This window comes from Callorhinus ursinus, unplaced genomic scaffold (assembly GCF_003265705.2).
Source record: "Callorhinus ursinus isolate GAN/ISIS: 27379988/994484 unplaced genomic scaffold, GSC_fseal_2.0 scaffold82, whole genome shotgun sequence".
Taxonomy (NCBI): domain Eukaryota; kingdom Metazoa; phylum Chordata; class Mammalia; order Carnivora; family Otariidae; genus Callorhinus; species Callorhinus ursinus.
In genome coordinates this window covers 3,651,738-3,665,315 of record NW_027397144.1, presented here as the reverse complement: position 1 = coordinate 3,665,315, position 13,578 = coordinate 3,651,738, and the positions used below count along the sequence as shown (strand labels likewise).

Below are 13,578 nucleotides of genomic sequence, written 5' to 3'. Positions count from 1 at the left end.
ACAGTTGTGTTTTCATTTTCATTGGTTTCCATGAATATTTTAAATTCTTCTTTAATTTCCTGTTTGACCCATTCATTCTTTACTGGGATTCTCTTTAGCCTCCATGTATTTGAGTTCTTTCCGACTTTCCTCTTGTGATTGATTTCTAGTTTCAAAGCATTATGGTCTGAAAATATGCAGGGAATAATCCCAATCTTTTGTTACCGGTTGAGACCTGATTTGTGACCTAGGTGTCTGTGAAGTCCATTTGGTCCAGTGTTTCATTTAAAGTCTTTATTTCCGTGTTGATCTTTTGCTTAGATGATCTGTCCATTTCATTCAGGAGGGTGTTAAAGTCCCCCACTATTATTGTATTGTTGTCAATGTGTTTCTTTGGTTTTGTTATTAATTGCCTTATATAATTGACTGCTCCCATGTTAGGGGCATATTTACAATTGTTAGATATTCTTGTTGGATAGACCCTTTAAGTAGGATATAGTGTCCTTCTTCATCTCTTATTACAGTCTTTGTTTTAAAATCTAATTTGTCTGATATAAGGATTGCCACCCCAGCTTTCTTTCGGTGTCCATTAGCATGGTAAATGGTTTTCCACCCCCTCACTTTCAATGTGGGGGTGTCTTTGGGTCTGAAATGAGTCTCTTGCAAACAGCATATTGATGGGTCTTGTTTTTTATTTAAGACTTTTTTTTAAAGATTTTATTTATTTATTTGAGAGAGAGCACATGAGAAGAGGGAGGGTCAGACGGAGAAGCAGACTCCCTGCTGAGCAGGGAGCCTGATGTGGGACTCGATCCTGGAACTACAGGATCATGACCTGAGCTGAAGGCAGTCACTTAACCAAATGAGCCACCCAGGTGCCCAGATGGGTCTTGTTTTTTAATCCAATCTGATAACCTGTGTCTTTTGATTGGGGCATTTAGCCCATTTACATTCAGGGTAACTATTGAAAGATATGAATTTAGTGCCATTGTATTGCCTGTAATGTGACTGTTACTGTATATTGTCTGTGTTCCTTTCTGATCAATGCTGCTTTTAGCCTGTCTCTTTGCTTAAAGGACCCCTTTCAAGATTTCTTGTAGGGCTGGTTTTGTGTTTGCAAATTCCTTAGGTTTTGTTTGTCCTGGAAGCTTCTTATCTCTCCTTCTATTTTCAATGACAGCCTAGCTGGATATAGTATTCTTGGCTGCATATTTTTCTCGTTTAGTTCTCTGAAGATATCATGCCAGTCCTTTCTGGCCTGCCAGGTCTCTGTGGATAGGTCTGTTGCCAGTCTAATGTTTCTACCATTATAGGTTACATATCTCTTCCCCCGAGCTGCTTTCAGGATTTTCTCTTTGTCTCTGAGACTCGTAAGTTTTACTATTAGATGTCGGGGTGTTCACCTATTTTTATTGATTTTGAGAGGGGTTCTCTGTGCCTCCTGGATTTTGATGCCTGTTTCCTTCCTCACATTAGGGAAGTTCTCTGCTATAATTTGCTCCAATATACCTTTTGTCCCTCTCTCTCTTTCTTCTTCTTCAGGGATCCCAATTATTCTAATGTTGTTTCATCTTATCGTATCGCTTATCTCTCGAATTCTGCCCTCGTGATCCTGTAGTTGTTTCTCTCTCTTTTTCTCCGCCTCTTTATTTTCCATCATTTGGTCTTCTATATCACTGATTCTCTCTTCTGCCTCATTTTTTCCTAGCAGTTAGTGCCCCCGCTTTTTATTGCACCTCATGAATAGCCTTTTTGATTTCAACTTAGTTAGATTTTAGTTCTTTTATTTCTCCAGAAAGGGTTTCTTTAATAACTTCCATGCTTTTTTCAAGCCCAGCTAGTATCTTTAAAGTCATGATTTTGAACTCTAGGTCCGACATCATACTAATGTCTGTATTGAGTAGGTCCCTGGCAGACGGTACTACCTCTTGTTCTTTTGCTGAGGTGATTTTTTTCGTCTTGTCATTTTTTCCAGAGGAGAATAGATGAATGAGAGAACACAATGCTAACAGGTTAACAATGTCCCCAGCAAATATACTCTATACAAATCAAAAAAGACCTGAAGCCAGGGGAAAAGAAAGGGAAAGAAAGAAAAGAGAAAGAGAAAAAAAAAGATAAAAACAAACAAAACGAGAACAAAACAAAAAAAAAACAGAATATGATCAAATATGATCAGGATGGTGCATAGATCAGTGCCACACACTAGATTTTGGACGTATTTTGGTCTGTTAGAAGAAAGTGCCTCCTAAAATTTTAAAGAAAGAAAGACTTATATAAGTACAAAATAAGGGTTGATACAATGAAGGGATGGAAGATGACTGTAAAGATGAAAGTATAAAAGATTTTATAAAAGGAATTAAGATAAGAAGTTGTTTGAAAAAAGAAAGAAGAAGATTTTTAAAGAAAAGAAAAAAAAGGGAGAGAATGTGATCAGGCAGGAGACTAGAACAAAACCATACACTAGTGATTTAGGGTATATTTTGATCTGTTAGAAGAAACTGTATCTCAAACTTTTAAAGAGAGAACAACTTATATATATATGCCAAAAATAAGGGTAACTACAATGAAAGGATAAAATATGACTCTAAAAAGGAAAAATAATGTTTTTTTAAAAAGGGATTGATAAGATGTTGGTTGAAAAAGGGAAAAAGAAAAATTAAAAAAAAAAACAGTTAAAAAATTAACTTTGAAAAACTAATGAATCATGGTAAAAAAGCTGTGAATTCTATGTGCAGTATTCCCCTAGCGCTGGAGTTCTCCCGATCTCCTTGATCGGTAAACTTGGTCTTGGCTTGCTGGCTGTTCGTGCTGATCTTCTTTGGGGAGGGGTCTGTTGCCATGGTTCCCAAATGTCTTTGCCGGAGGCAGAATTGCCCCGCCCTTGACAGTCTGGGCTAAGCAATCTGCTCAGATTTGCTCTCAGGAGCTTTTGTTCCCTGCAAGCTCTGGTATAGCTTTGGAGGACCAGAGTGAAAATGGTGGCCTCCCAATCTCTGCCCAGAGGAGCTGAGAACTCGGGGCCCCACTCCTCAGTGCGCCCCCAGAGAAAAGCAGTCACTCCCATCTCCCGGTCTCCGGCCGCACTCCGTGCTCACCCGGCCTGTAACCGAGTGTTTCTATCTCTGGCACCCAACCCCATGTGGAGTCTCCAAACTCAGCAGATCCCTGTGGTGCGCTCCCACGCTGCTCCTCCTGGGGGAGGAAGGGGAGTCTCCCCGGATCTGCCGCTTGTTGGGTCCCTACTGGAGGAGCAGTGGCCCGACTGTGCTGCGGATCACAGTTTATGGCAACCCCGAGCTGAGAGCCCGCGCCTCGGCTCCGTCTCTGCAGCCGCCTTCCCCGCTCCGATACCCAGGAGCTCTGCCGCACTCAGGCACCCCCGGTCTTTCTGTGACCCCAAGGGTCCTGAGACCACACTGTCCCGCGAGGGTTCCACCCCCAGCTTAGCCACTGGAGCGACGTCCCTCAGCGGAGCCGACTTATAACAGTTCCGATTTTGTGCTCCGCGGCTCTATCACTTGCCAGAAGCGGCCGACGGAGGCTCCCTCCCCCGCGGTCTATCCTCCCGAATATCGCCTCAGATTCACTTCTCCGCAGGTCCTACCTTCCAGTAAGTGGTGGCTTTTCTGCTCAGAGAGTTGTTGCTATTCTTTTCTTCAATCTCCTGTTGAGTTTGTAGGTGTGCAGAATGGTTTGATCCCTATTCAGCTGAATTCCCAAGACCAGACAAAATCCAGGTCTCCTACTCCTCCCCACTCATCTATTCTGAATTTTGTTTTGTTTGTTTTTAGATTCCACATATAAGTGAAATCATATGTCATTTATCCTTAGCATAATGCCCTCAAGATCCATCTGTGTTGTTGCAAATGGCCAGAATGCCTTCTCTTTTACGGCCGAGTGATATTACCCTGTATACACACACCACTTTTCATCATCTATTCATGCACTGATAGAAACAAGTTGTTTCCTTATCTTGCTTGTTATAAATGCTCCAATGAACACGAGGATGCAGATATCTTTCCAAGTTAGTGTTTTGTTTCCTTCAAATAAATACCCAGAGTGGAATACCTGGATCATATAGTAGTTCCATTTTTAATTTTTTGAGGAAATTCCAGATTTTTTCTCACAGTGGCTGCACTAATTTGCATTCCCTCCCTCCCTCCAAAGGGAGCAAGGTTCCCTTTTTCCCACATCCTCACCAATACTTGCTATTCCCTAATTTTTTTATAATAGCCATTCCAACAGATGTGAGGTGAAATCACATTCTGGTTTGGATTCGCATTTCCCTGATGATGAGTGATGTTGGGTACCTTTTCATACACCTGTTGGCCATTTGGATGTCTTCTTTGGAAAATGTCTATTCAGATCCTATGCCCATTTTTAAATCGGATTGTTTAGGTTTTTTCTATTGTTTTGAATGAGTTCTTTATATTTTTTGGATATTATTCACTTCTCAGATATACGATTTGCAAATATTTTCTCCTTTATTATAGATCGCCTTTTCATTGTGTTGATGGTTGCCTTGACTTACAAAATATTTTTAGTTTGGTGTGTTCCTACTTCTTTTTTTTTAACTTTATTTTATGTTATGTTAGTCACCATACAATACGTCATTTTTGTTTGTTTGTTTTGTTTTAATTTACATTTATTTCACTGAATACTGTTGGTAATGAGAATTTTTCATATTTTTTTTTTGTGGAAAGAGCCAAGATGTCTATTGACAGATGAATGGATAATGAAGATGTGGTATATAATGTAATGGAATATTATGCAGCCACCAAAAGGAATGAAATCTTGCCATCATTAGTTTTTGATGTGGGGATCCACCATTCATTGCTTTCATACAACACCCAGTGCTCCATGCAGTACGTGCCCTCCTTAATACCCATCACCGGGCTAACCCATCCCCCCATCCCTTTCCCCTCTAAAACCTTCAGTTTGTTTCTCAGTCCATACTCTCTCAGGGTTCATCTCCCCCTCCAATTTCCCCCCTTCATTTTTCCCTTCCTTCTCCTAATGTCCTCATGCTGTTCCTTATGTTCCACAAATAAGTGAAACCATATGATAATTGACTTTTTCTGCTCGACTTATTTCACTTAGCATCATCCCCTCCAGTCCCACCCATGTTGATGCAAAAGTTGGGTATTCACCCTTTCTGATGGCTGAGTAATATTCCATTGTATATATGGACCACATCTTCTTTATCCATTCATCTGTTGAAGGGCATCTTGGCTCTTTCCACAGTTTGGCTATTGTGGACATTGCTGCTATGAACATTGGGGTGCATATGGCCCATCTTTTCACTACATCTGTGTCTTTGGGGTAAATACCCAAGAGTGCAATTGCTAGGTCATAGGGTAACTCTATTTTTAAGTTTTTGAGGCACCTCCACACTGTTTTCCAAAGTGGCTGTACCAACTTGCATTCCCACCAACAGTGTAGGAGGGTTCCCCTTTCTCCACAACCTCTCCAACATTTGTTGTTTCTTGCCTTGTCCATTTTTGCCATTCTAACTGGTGTAAGGTGGTATCTCAGTGTGGTTTTGATTTGAATTTCCCTGATGGCTAATGATGATGAACATTTTTTCATGTGTCTGTTAGCCATTTGTATGTCATCTTCAGAGAAGTGTCTGCTCGTGTCTTCTGCCCATTTTTTGACTTGATTATTTGTTTTTTGTGTGTTGAGTTTGAGAAGTTCTTTATAGATCTTGGATACCAGCCCTTTATCTGTAGTGTCATTTGCAAATATCTTCTCTCATTCTGTGGGTTGCCTCCTTGTTTTGTTGATTGTTTCCTTTGCTGTGCAGAAGCTTTTTCTCTTGATGAAGTCCCAAAAGTTCATTTTTGCTTTTGTTTCACTAGCTTTTGGAGATGTATCTTGAAAGAGGTTGCTGTGGCCGATGTCAAAGAGGTTATTGCGTATGTTTTCCTCTAGGATTTTGATGGATTCCTGTCTCACATGGAGGTCTTTCATCCATTTTGGGTTTATCTTTGTGTATGGTGTTAGAGAATGGTCGAGTTTCATTCTTCTACATGTAGCTTTCCTATTTTCCCGGCACCATTTATTGAAGAGACTGTCTTTTTTCCATTGCATGTTTTTTCCTGCTTTGTCGAAGATTATTTGACCATAGAGTTGAGGGTCCAACTATGGGTTCTCTATTCTGTTCCATTGGTCTATATGTCTATTTTTGTTCCAGTACCATGCTGTCTTGGTGATCACTGCTTTGTAATGTAGCTTGAAATCAGGCAACGTGATGCCCCAAAACTTTGTTTTTCTTTTTCAACATTTCCTTGGAGATTCGGGGTCTTTTCTGATTCCATACAAATTTTAGGATTGTTTGTTCCAGCACTTTGAAGAATGTCATTGGAATTTATCTTTGCTTTTTGGAGTCAAATCCAAAAAATCTGTGCTGAGACCAATTTCAAAGACTTATCCCCTGTGCTTTTTTCTATGAATTTTATGGATTCATTTTTTTTAATGATCATAATTGGGATCAAAGAGATTGATTTATCCAAAGTCACAGTTAATAACCTAGATCAAGGTAGAACCTAGATCAAGGTCTAAAACAAAAGAGTTTTTATTCTTCAACAATGCAAGATCATAAAAGAAATTTATATGACTTAAGTATGGTTAACATGGTAAATTTTATGTTATGGGCATTTTACCACAATAAAAAAATTAGTAGGGAAAAGGGGAAATAAACAATTTTTCACACCAAGAAATATTCTTCATCTAATCATCTTAGATGCATATTTATTGATAGTAAGGGAAAATGTTCCTAGTGTGTTTGAAAAGCTGAGGAAAAAAAATATCCTAAATCTTCCAGTAGTCCATATATAGTGGACTTACAGTTGATTTTCTTTGTTCTCATTTTTCACATTTTCTTTGTTTTCTAAGATTCATGTGTCATTTAGTACTTGGGGAAAAGATGTTATCAGATGGAAAGAAAAAAAGATGTTGTGACTCTTAGCCAGCTTTGGTGCATTTGCGTGTGTGTCTCATGGAGACTCATGGCTGGGTGAGCATGGCAAGGAGATCCTACTGCTAATATAACTGGATCCCAGCTCCTTTCTGGGAGCACATCTGTCTGGTTGAGGAGTTTCCTGTCCTCATGGCTTCCACACTTTGCGCCTCATTCTCAGCTGACCCCCACTCAACTCCATCCCATCCCACAACCTTGAAGACAGGCCATTACCACCATCTGAGAAGAGAGGAGGGCAGTCCCATTGTCCAGATAGGGGCAAACATGAATGTGTCAGATGTGCATCTTCCCACATCTGGTTGTGTCCTGGTGTTGACACCGTGAGCCTGGAACCTTAGAAGGGAAGTCCAAGGTGCAGAGAAGAAACTCTGAATGTATTGGAATGCATAGGACCAAATATTCTGTCCCTACATTTTGATTCATTCTTGTGTCCATGGTTCTTATAAAACTGTTGTTATTTTTAGCCAACAGTGTTCAGCCTCTGCTCTATGAGTCCCTGAGCTACTCAGGGACCTGGCTAATGGATATCTTTCCTCTCATGTTTAAAGAACTGGGAGAGATAAGATGCCAGATAATATCCCCAATGACTCAGCTGTGAGACACTTCGTGTAGCTCCTTCATTTCACATCCTCAATGTCTCTGACAAAAGGGGACTTCCTTCAGGAGTGGAGCTAGTTGGACCCCACAGAGACATCTTTGGGCATCTTTAAAATGCCTGACATTGGTAGCTTGGGGCAGCAGGTGATGACTCTGTAGTTGGGCTTCTGTGAGTAATGGGAGGTGGAGCCTGTCAATGGGCAGGGGCCTGACCACCTGGCTTTATCCTCAGATGTGAAAGAGTGTTACCCTGGACAGACTCCAGCCATGACTCCCTTCACTGACTCGGCATTGAGAGTGGCCTTCAGTGCCACTGTCAACCTGACTGGAGCCCACCCCCAGGTCCCCAGTAGTGCAAACAGAGGTTCAGTGCCTCTGTCCACCCCACAAGGCCTGCAGAAGGGGATGTAGACCTCCTTCCAGCCCCCATGATGGCACAGCAGAGTGTCTGAATCTAGGTGCCCTCAGTCCCAGCCAGAGAGCAGAGATGAACAGAACAGTGAGCAGGCATTTGGAGCAGCTGGCTCCAGCTCAGACCTGCCCCAGGAATGCCACCTGCAAGCTGAGTTCTCTCCAGTCCTGTTGGCCGAGTCAGGCTGGAGGCCAGCACCTCTGCCCTATGGGAACTCACATCTTTGGGAGGTGACCCTTTGCCCTGTTGTGTTCCAGACATCAATGAGTGTGGACCACCCTTGGCAGTGTCCTGTGGAAAATTTGCAGACTGCTGGAACACAGAGGGCAGCTACTACTGTACATGCAGCCCAGGATACAAGCTTGCTTCTGGGGCAAGAACATTCAGGGATGAGAGTGAGAACACGTGTCAAGGTAAGAATTGACTTGTGTCTTCCATCTCCTCATCCACAAAGTTTGGAGTCACTTAGCTCACTTTCTCCAGGCATCAGAGAACATCCTCAGCACCTACCCAGGCACCCATATCTCTTTGAACTCCAAGGTTCAGAACCCTCTATAGAGGGTCACTTCTGAAAGTTCAAAAATCCCCCTTGCTCCCTGACATTTTATTTTTGTGAAATAATAAAAAAAAAGTGGCACTCAAGATATTTCAGGAGCTCCACAGCACATAGTTTCTAGTGCAAAATCCCTCCTTTTCACCAACATCAGTGATGGCCAGGATAAGACCTTTCCCCACCAGAGCCTACTTGGGCTTGGCCATGCTAGGAAAACTCTCAGATCTCTTGGACCATGTTGGACCCAGGGACCCCATCCAGAAACACTACAGTGGGAAGATGGGAAGGCCATCCCCCTTTCCTGGGCCTGCACTCTCCCTGGCCAACAATTTCAGCGTCCAGACCCCTCTTCTCAGCTGCTGGACCTCTGTCTATTTCCCTGCACAAAGCTTACCCTGACTCTCCCCAATAATTTCAGTTCACAATCCTGAGAGCAGACCAGATGACCAGGACCCAGGAGGATGTTGTGTGGTGTCTACACAGAGTAACACGGACCCACCCCCATACACACACAGAGAATTGGGTGATGAGAAGCAGCTCCTGTCTAGACCAGATAGCAATGGAAGATATCATCGGGGACCAGCAAGTGAGCAGTTGCCCTGAGGGAATTAAAACAAAAGCCATCACTGGGAGCCAGACAGTATCCTGGTTGGGAAATGTGGCATATTCTGGGCACATGGTTGCCTAGAAGACCCACTCTGGTCTTTGTCCAAATGTTCAGGCTGGGACAAAAATGACCATGATGTTCCCACCCTGGCTGAGAGCTGCCCAGGGAAGCTAAGAGCACTGGAGCTGAAAACAGGAGGATTCAGGCCAATTCCATCCATATCTGGACAGCTGAGCAGCTGGGCCACCACATTCACCCATAACACACCTCTGTATGAATAAGAAAAGACACCCACTCACTAGGGAGGAGAGTGGGGCCTTCCTGATGCTTCTATGCCCAAACTAGGGTCCCTGAATAACCAAATGATCACCTGGGAAGGTACCTGGCCCTGACCTGACCCCAGGCCCCTTCCCCCATCCCACACACAGATGCTCTCACACCTAATCAACCACTGTTGTTCCCTGCAGGCATCTTTTTTCCCACCTGGACCCCACCCCGTGGAATCAAGAGCCAGGTGAGTGGCCCCAGCTGGCACCAGGAGACAGGAAATCCTTCCTCAAAGCATGGGCTGCCCACCCTTCATGGCCGCCATTTTCCCCAAGCTTCTGCATCCACATTGAGGCTGTCTGACTTCCTCATCTTCCCTCTCCCTAGAGACTCTCCCACTTCTTTGAAAGAGTTCAAGATCTGGGCAGAAATTTCATACCAGCCTTTGTCCAGGACACTATCCAGGTAAGGTCAGAATCCAGTGGAGACAAGTTGGAAGCATCCCATGAAGGCCCAGGAAAGCCTTGGTGTGGAAAGAGGCATTCCCAACACAGTGGTGGCCTCCCTGAGGCCCCACCTCTCCCAGGGTGGGTGGGAAGAGCAGACATCCAGGTATTTGTACTCACTTTTAGAAACCCACCTGCACCTACTAACAACTTTTCATCTTACTGTTCCTGGAATTTGGGTTTATGTCATCCTTGGCATTCATGAACAGGATTGACCATGAGTGGCTGGATTCCAGGGCAATCCCAGGAAATCCCAAACAGATAGACAGTCTCTAGGATCTTTATTCTGAGGCTAAGTGGACAGCCTCTTCATGCAGTCTGTCTGGCCCATGATGCACTACTTCTGTGTCCCCATCACCCCAGGACCTTGTACAGGGTGTGGATGAGCTGCTGGAGACCCCTGAGGACCTGGAGGCCCTGCCCCACTCAGAGCAGCACTCTGTGGCCACTAACCTGCTCGTTGGCCTGGAGCATGTCTTGAGAAACCTGAGCCAGGCCCTGCCCAATGGGACATTGACCTTCAATGCATCTGCAGGCACAAGTAAGTACTGGGGTCTGCCCCAGGCTCTGCTCTGCCTATTCCAGGCCTCCTTTGTCCCCCAGCCTCACTGGAGTAGAGTGACCATGCTTGTATCTCAGTGTTACATGTATAAACAAATTAAAATAAGTGCTTAAAAAGAAATAAATTATGCTAAGTAAAATAAGTCATAGAAGGACAAATTCCAGGTGATCTCACTTATATGTGGAATCTTAAAAAATAAATAAATAAACACACACACAAGCTCATAGATACAGACTGGTGGTTGCCATGGGTGAGGGTGAGAGGGGTGCTGGTGAGGCATGTGGGGGTGGGGCAGTAGGCTAAATGGGCGAAAGGGGGTCAGAAGATATAAAATAAATAAGTCATGGGATGTAAGGTACCATGTAACTATAGTTAATAATACTATGTTACATATCTCAAAGTTGCTACAAGAGTAAATCTTGTAAGTTCTTATCTCAGGAAAAAAATTTTGTAACTGTGTATGGTGCCACATGTTAACTAGACTTCCTGTGGTGATCATCTTGCAATATATACAAATAATAAATCATTATGATGTACACCTGAAATTAATGTCAATTATACCTCAATAAAAATAAATGAATAAAACTATAAATAATATACATGTTAATATAAAATAAATTATGAGCAGATGAATTAATGATAATGATTAATTAATAATTAATGAAGAATTTAAGATAAAATAGAAATGCCTTCCCAAGAAAACAATTTATTTAATTTGGAATAATATGAATTTAATATTATCTGATATTTAAGTGTTTTATTTGTTTTATTTGAAGTAAAATTCACATACCATAAAATTCACCATTTTAAACAAAGTGTACAATTCAGTGGCAGTTATTTTTTTAGGATTTATTTATTTATTTTAGAAAGAGAGAGAGTAAGAGCAGAAGGGAGGGTCAGAGGGAGAGGGAGAGAGAAACCTCAAGCAAACTCCCCACTGAGCACGAACATGACGTGGGGCTGGATCCCATGACCCTGAGATCATGACCTGAGCCAAAACCAAGAGTCCAATGCTGAACCAACTGGGCCACCCAGGCGCCCTAATTCAATGTCATTTAGTATATTCATGGAGTTATAATCATTGCCAGACACCACTGGTCTGTTTTCTCTCTCTATAGATGTGCTTATTCTGGACATTTCCTATAGAGAGACATACACTGTGTTGCTTTATAGTGTGGCTTCTTTCACTTAGCATAATGTTTTCAAGGCTCATCCATGTTGTAGCATCTATCAGTGTTTCATTATTTTTTATGGCTGAATAATATTCCATTGCATATGGATATAACACCTTTTGTTCAGCCCTTCATCAACTGATGGACATTTAGTTTCTTACCACCTTTTGACCATTGCGAATAGTACTACTATGAATATTGATTGGTTCAGATGTTTTTGTTTTAATAACTATTTTCAGTTCTTTGGGGTACACAATTAGGATTGGAGTTTGAGTTATATGGTAATTCTATGTTCAATTTTTTGAGAACTACCAAATTATTTTCCAAAGAGGTGATTTTTTTCATTTTCTATCCACACCAGCAATAGGCTCTAATTTCTACACCCTCAGCAACACTTGCTCCTTTTGTTTTGTTTCTTGGTAGTCTTTTCAGTGTATGTCAGGGGATATCTCATGGTGATTTTGATTTGCATTTCCCAGATGATTAATCATGTCTCCCATCTTTTTGTGTAATTGTTGAACATGTGTGTAACTTTTTTGGAGAAATGTCTATGCAAGTCCTTTGCCTATTTTTTAATTCATTGTTTGGCTTTTGGTTGTTGAGCTGTAAGAGTTCTTTATATATTCCAATAGTAGACTCTATGAGACATGTGATTCACTAATTTTTTCTCCCATTCCATAGATTGTCTTTGCACTTTCTCCGTGGTCTTTTCACTTTAATGAACATTAAAGTGATGAAATCCATTTTCTCTGTTTTTTCTTTTGTTGTGTGGGCATTTGGTGTCATATCAAGGAATCCATTGCCAAACCCAAGGCCATGAAGATTTACACCTGTGTTCCTCCTTCCTAACTAGTTCTAGTTCTAGTTTCACCTCATAATTGTAGGTCTTTCAGATGAATGGATAAAGAAGATGTGGTGTATATATACGATGGAATATTACCCAGCTATTAAAAGAATGAAATCTTTTTTTATTTATTTACTTTTATTTTAGTTAACATATAATGTATTATTGGTTTCAGAGGTACAACTCTGATTCATCAGTCTTATATAATACCCAGTGCTCATTACATCACATGCGCTCCTTAATATCCATCACCCAGTTACCCCATCCCTCCACCCCTCTCCCCTCCAGCAACCCTTAGTTTGTTTCCTCTGATTAACAGTCTCTTATGGCTTGTCTCCCTCTCTGGTTTCATTTTGTTTTATTTTTTCCTCTCTTCCCCTATGGTCCTCTATTGTATTTCTTAAATTCCACATATCAGTGAGATCATATGATACTTGTCTTTCTCTGATTGACTTATTTTGCTTAGCATAATACCCTCAGTTACATCCACATCATTGCAAATGGAAAGATTTCATTTTTGATGGCTGTGTAATATTCCAAATATATATATATATATATATATCACATCTTCTTTATCCATTCATCTGTGATGGACATCTTGCATCTTGGCTCTTTCCATAGTTTGGCTATTGTGGACATTGCTGTTATAAATATTGGGGAGCAGGTGCCCCTTCAGATAACTACATTTATATCTTTTGGGTAAATACCCAGTAGTGCAATTGCTGGGGCATTTGCTAGCTCTATTTTCAACTTTTTGAGGAACCTCCATACTGTTTTCCAGAGTGGCTGCACCAGCTTGCATTCCCACCAAGAGTGTAGGAGGGTTCCCCTTTCTCTGCATCCTCACCAACATCTGTCATTCCCTGACTTGTTAATTTTAGCCATTCTGACTGATGTGAAGTAGTATCTCATTGTGGTTTTGATTTGTATTTCCCTGATGCTGAGTGATGTTGAGCATTTTTTCATATGTCTGTTGGCCATTTGGATGTCTTCTTTGGAGAAATGTCTGTTCATGTCTTCTGCCCATTTCTTGATTGGATTATTTGTTCTTTGGGTGTTGAGTTTGATAAGTTAAAATGAACAAAATCTTTCCATTT

The 13,578-nt window shown here is 41.6% G+C and overlaps 1 protein-coding gene across 3 annotated transcripts in view; it reads left to right on the top strand.

Annotated features, from left to right (window-relative positions):
• The window catches only part of LOC112816671 (adhesion G protein-coupled receptor E2-like), a 41,249-nt gene that overhangs the window by 18,124 nt on the left and 9,547 nt on the right, over nt 1–13,578 (top strand). For all 3 annotated transcript variants that reach the window (XM_073887611.1, XM_073887610.1, XM_025863315.2), the window contains 5 exons: nt 8,228–8,383; nt 8,942–9,109; nt 9,598–9,644; nt 9,785–9,862; nt 10,267–10,444. In XM_073887611.1, coding sequence (XP_073743712.1) covers nt 8,228–8,383; nt 8,942–9,109; nt 9,598–9,644; nt 9,785–9,862; nt 10,267–10,444 — 627 coding nt within the window. The remainder of the gene's footprint in view (nt 1–8,227; nt 8,384–8,941; nt 9,110–9,597; nt 9,645–9,784; nt 9,863–10,266; nt 10,445–13,578) is intronic.